General features: G+C 52.8%; 1 protein-coding gene across 1 annotated transcript in view; it reads right to left on the reverse strand.

The window, feature by feature from the left end:
- Positions 1-4,210, reverse strand: part of TMEM44 (transmembrane protein 44) — a 72,586-nt gene that overhangs the window by 56,048 nt on the left and 12,328 nt on the right. The window contains exon 4 of the mRNA XM_011988957.1: positions 688-858. Coding sequence (XP_011844347.1) covers positions 688-858 — 171 coding nt within the window. The remainder of the gene's footprint in view (positions 1-687; positions 859-4,210) is intronic.

Genomic DNA, 4,210 nt, shown 5'->3' on the forward strand with positions numbered 1-4,210 from the left:
TCATAGTGGATTGGACTGGGCCCTAACTCCAACAGCTGGGGTCCCTATAAGAAAAGGAGATACACGAAGATACACCAAGGGAAGAAGGCCATGTGAAGGCCGAGGCAGAAATGAAAACGATGCTGCCATGTGCCAAGGGACACCAGGAGCCACTAGCAGCTCCTGCAACTCCACTAGCAGCTGGAAGAGGCAAGTGAAGATCCCTCTGGTGCCTGCAGAGAAGGTGTGGCCCTGCCTTGCCTTCACACACACCCCACCACCAACACGCCATAGCCATTATCCACAGTCAGCATCTAAAAATACAAAAATGTTTAGTCTCCACTAAAAATACAAAAATTAGCCAGATGCGGTGGCATGCACCTGCAGTCCCAGCTACTTGGGAGGCTGAGGCAGGAGAATTGCTTGAACTTGGAAGGTGAAGGTTGCAGCGAGCCAAGATCACGCCACTGCACTCTAGCCTGGGCAACACAGTGAGACTCCATCTCAAAAAAAGAAAAAAAAAAGAAACATAAAGCTACAAATAATTGCATTTGTGTTTGCCTGCCCCAAGCTTCAAACCACTCCCTGACTGCTGGGAGAGTTCCATCTAGCAAGAGAAAAGGAGGGTGGGAGCAGGGGCAGTGAGGGGAGGAGACACAGGCCTCCTCGGGCTGCAAGCAGGGAACTCCCCAGGCCTGGGGTGGATACAGCGAGGTCCAGCGCCGCGCGGCCGAGGGAGGTCAGGAACCAGGGTGTGGCCCGCAGCAGGTACTCAGGCTGCCGGTCGTGAGCCACAATGGCTGAGGCATAGAGGAGGCCAGCCAGGGCCGACAGGAGCCGAGTCCACAGGTGGATGGAAGGAAATGTCTTCCCCTGGCACTGGGCAGAGAGAGGGAGGGGCTGGGCAGGGAGGAGCAGCAGATCACAAGACCCAGGGCCCTCAGTGGCACAGCAGGTTGCCGGGCAAGCCCTCTGCCTGCAGCCAGTCGCCCAGGGCAATGCTTCTGTTAGACTTCCAGCTTTTGCTCGAGTTGCTTCTTCTGCCTATCAGACTCCTACTCATCCCTCAAAACCTGGCTTAAACTTAACTCTGAGAAACCTCCCCTTACCAGTTCAACCCTAAGGGGAGCGAGCAACTCCCTTTTCTGGGCCCTAACACGTCCCTCCAGCAGAGTACCTTTGACTGATCATCACTCAGCTCTTTACACAGTCAGAGGGCTCCTGAGGGCTGGGTGGGGGTCCTCGCCATCCCAGGGCCCCAGCACCCGACCCTGGGCAGCGGCTCCCCAATGTCCGCTGGGGGAACGTGAGGGAGACTGGGATGGTTTGGACATTTGTCCCCCCAGATCTCACGCTGAGTCGTAATCCCCAGTGCTGGAGGTGGGGCCTGGCGGGAGGAGGTTGGATCATGAGGTGGATTTCTCATAAATGGTTTGGCACCATCCCCTGGGTGCTGGCCTCGCAAGAGTGAGTGAGTTCTCCTGAGATCTGGCTGTTTAAAAACGTGTGTGTGGCCCCTTCCCTTCCACCCTCTTTGCTCTCTCTGCCAGCTCACACTTTGCCTTCAGCCATGAGTAAAAGCTCCCTGAGGCCTCCCCAGAAGCCCGGCAGATGCTGGCGTCATGCTTGGGTGCCTGCAAAACCGTGAGCCAATTACATCTTTACAAATGACCCAGCCCGAGGCAACGCAAGAACAGCCTAACACAGGGACCGAATCAGAAGAGCTGAGACCTGGCCCTTCTCTCCCTGGGATCACTGACTCTGACCCAGGTCACATGGGGAAGATCCAAAAAATGAGAGATGATATTCTGGAAATTTTAAAGCCAAGAGGACATTTCTGAAGAATACGTAATAAAAATATTGGTTCAACAAAAGGAAATATGGACTATTTATATTTATATGTAAGTAGCCTTTATATGCAGAAAGTCACTCTATGTATATGAATATGTATATATACAAACACCATATATTTCTGATTATATACCTATAAATATATGAATTAAAATTAAATAGTTTATATATTAAACTCATTAGAGTTTAATATATAAACTATTTAATTTTAATTCATATATTTAAAATTATAATTCATTAGATAAGCTCATATATAAATTATAATTTTTACATAATTTAGTTTTATGTAAGTTAGACTATATATAGTTAAGTTTATATATAATTTAGTTTATATATATATAATTCAGTTTATATATAATACATATAAAATTTAGTTTGTATGTAATACACATATAAACTCATTACATGACTCATTACCTATGTTCATTTGATGACCATACTTACAGATATATAGACCTTGGCTAGGGAATGAGAAAAATTCCAGAGAAAAGCCATGTTGTGGCCAACTTCGCCCCACTTTAAATTTAACTCTCAAAAATAATCTGCGTCCCCTCTGGTTTGTCCCCAGGCCTCCCTGTGTCCGGCCTGCCCCCAGAAGACTGCGTAGCAGGGAGGGCACAGTGCCGCGCTTCGCTGGGGAGCAGCGGCTGGCAGGGTGAGCCCTGGCCCACTGCGCCCAGAGGCTGAGGGTGGAGACGACGCCCTTTCCCTTCAGCCCTTCCTACCTCACACAGGAAGCAGCACTGCTATGGCTAGAGGCGCCTGGACCCCCCCGCCCCGACCCAAGCACCCACCACCATGTTAGAGAGGACACTGACGGCCAGAGGGGAGGTGGCGGGCAGAGCGGGGCTGGGCCTTGCTCTCGCTGCTGCTCAGGATGAACTGCGCTGGGGAGCCCTCTGCCCTCGTTCCCGTGCTAAGCCAGTGACAGTGACCACTGTCCTCCAAAGCAGTCTCTTCCCAGGGTCAGTCCTGGGGCCGACCCTGAGAAAAATGGAGAGCTCTATTTACCTGCAGTGCCAGACATACAGTAGGTGCTTAACCACTGCTTGAAGAATGGAACTGGATTGTGACTGGACGAGACGTGGCAGTCCCTCTCCAGCCTAGGCAGGCCTTGCCTACAGACAGGACAGAGGCCGGCGGCACGCCCCAGCCTGGGCTGCCTGGCACATCCATGTAAGGGCTAGAGGCAGGACAGGCCTCGGATGGTCTCTGCAGCTGCCAGGACTGCTGGTGTCAGCACAAGGCTTCACTCATCAGTGGGCATTTCGTGCCCCTTGGCCCACTCAAGGACTCCCTCCTGGAGCAATGGGAACGCTGCCACCAAAGCGACCCAGCCATCTTCTCCTCAGCAACCTCACCACGGCCAAATTAGGAGCAGCTTCTGGGAGAGCCAGGGTCTGAAGCCATGCTGCCTGGCTTCCCAGAACACCCCAAACCCTGCTGGGTTTCTCCCTACGAAGGGTACCCTAGCTCTGAGCTCTTCTTCCTGGAACCAGAGTCACAGAGAGGCGGCAGCAGCTCCGTACCTAGAAATACAGCATGTTTCCTTTCCCGAGTCCCTAGTGCAACTTCACTCTATTGTCCTGCCCAGGGGCCCTCAGTCTTCAATACCTTGTAGTGATGGGGAGCTGACTACCTCCTAAGGCAGGGGTAATGCTGGCGGCTCTCCAGATGCCAGGCACTGTGCAGTGTCTTACCCTGAAGTTCTTCCTTTTACTCAACAGGAAGGGGCCAGGCGCGGTGGCTCCCGCCTGTAATCCCAGCACTTGGGAGGCCGAGGCAGGTGGACCACCTGAGGTCAGGAGTTCGAGACCAGCCTGGCCAACATGGAGAAACCCAATCTCTACTAAAAATACAAAAATTAGCTGGGCATGGTGGTGCACGCCTGTAGTCCCAGCTACACGGGAGGCGGAAGCAGAAGAATCACTTGGATCTGGGAACAGATCCTTCCCAGCGCCTGCAGGAGCATGGCCCTGCCGGCACCCTGATCTCAGACTTCTGACCTCTGGCACTGAGACAATACATTTCTGTTTTTGAAAGTTAGTGGCACTTTGTTATGACAGCCCTAGGGAGCTACTACCGGCGGTCAGGGCACAGTGCCAGCTTCTTCAAAGGCCTTCATGCAACCTGGTCTCTCAGCTCTGGCACCACCCTGGAGAGCCACCCCGGTGGGCTGTTGAGCTGAGCCCAGTGCTCGCCACTCTCCCCTCCGTTAATGTAAAGACAGGACACCCGCTGATGAGGCCCAGCCCCGCGAGGCTTCTGGCAGTCACAGCACAGAATGCAGCTTCACTGACTTCACCAACCACCATGAACTACCCTCCAGCCCTGAATGCTGTCCCCCGGAGCTGCTATTCAACCAAGACGCTCCTGGGCA

This window comes from Mandrillus leucophaeus, unplaced genomic scaffold (assembly GCF_000951045.1).
Source record: "Mandrillus leucophaeus isolate KB7577 unplaced genomic scaffold, Mleu.le_1.0 Scaffold342, whole genome shotgun sequence".
NCBI classification, from domain to species: domain Eukaryota; kingdom Metazoa; phylum Chordata; class Mammalia; order Primates; family Cercopithecidae; genus Mandrillus; species Mandrillus leucophaeus.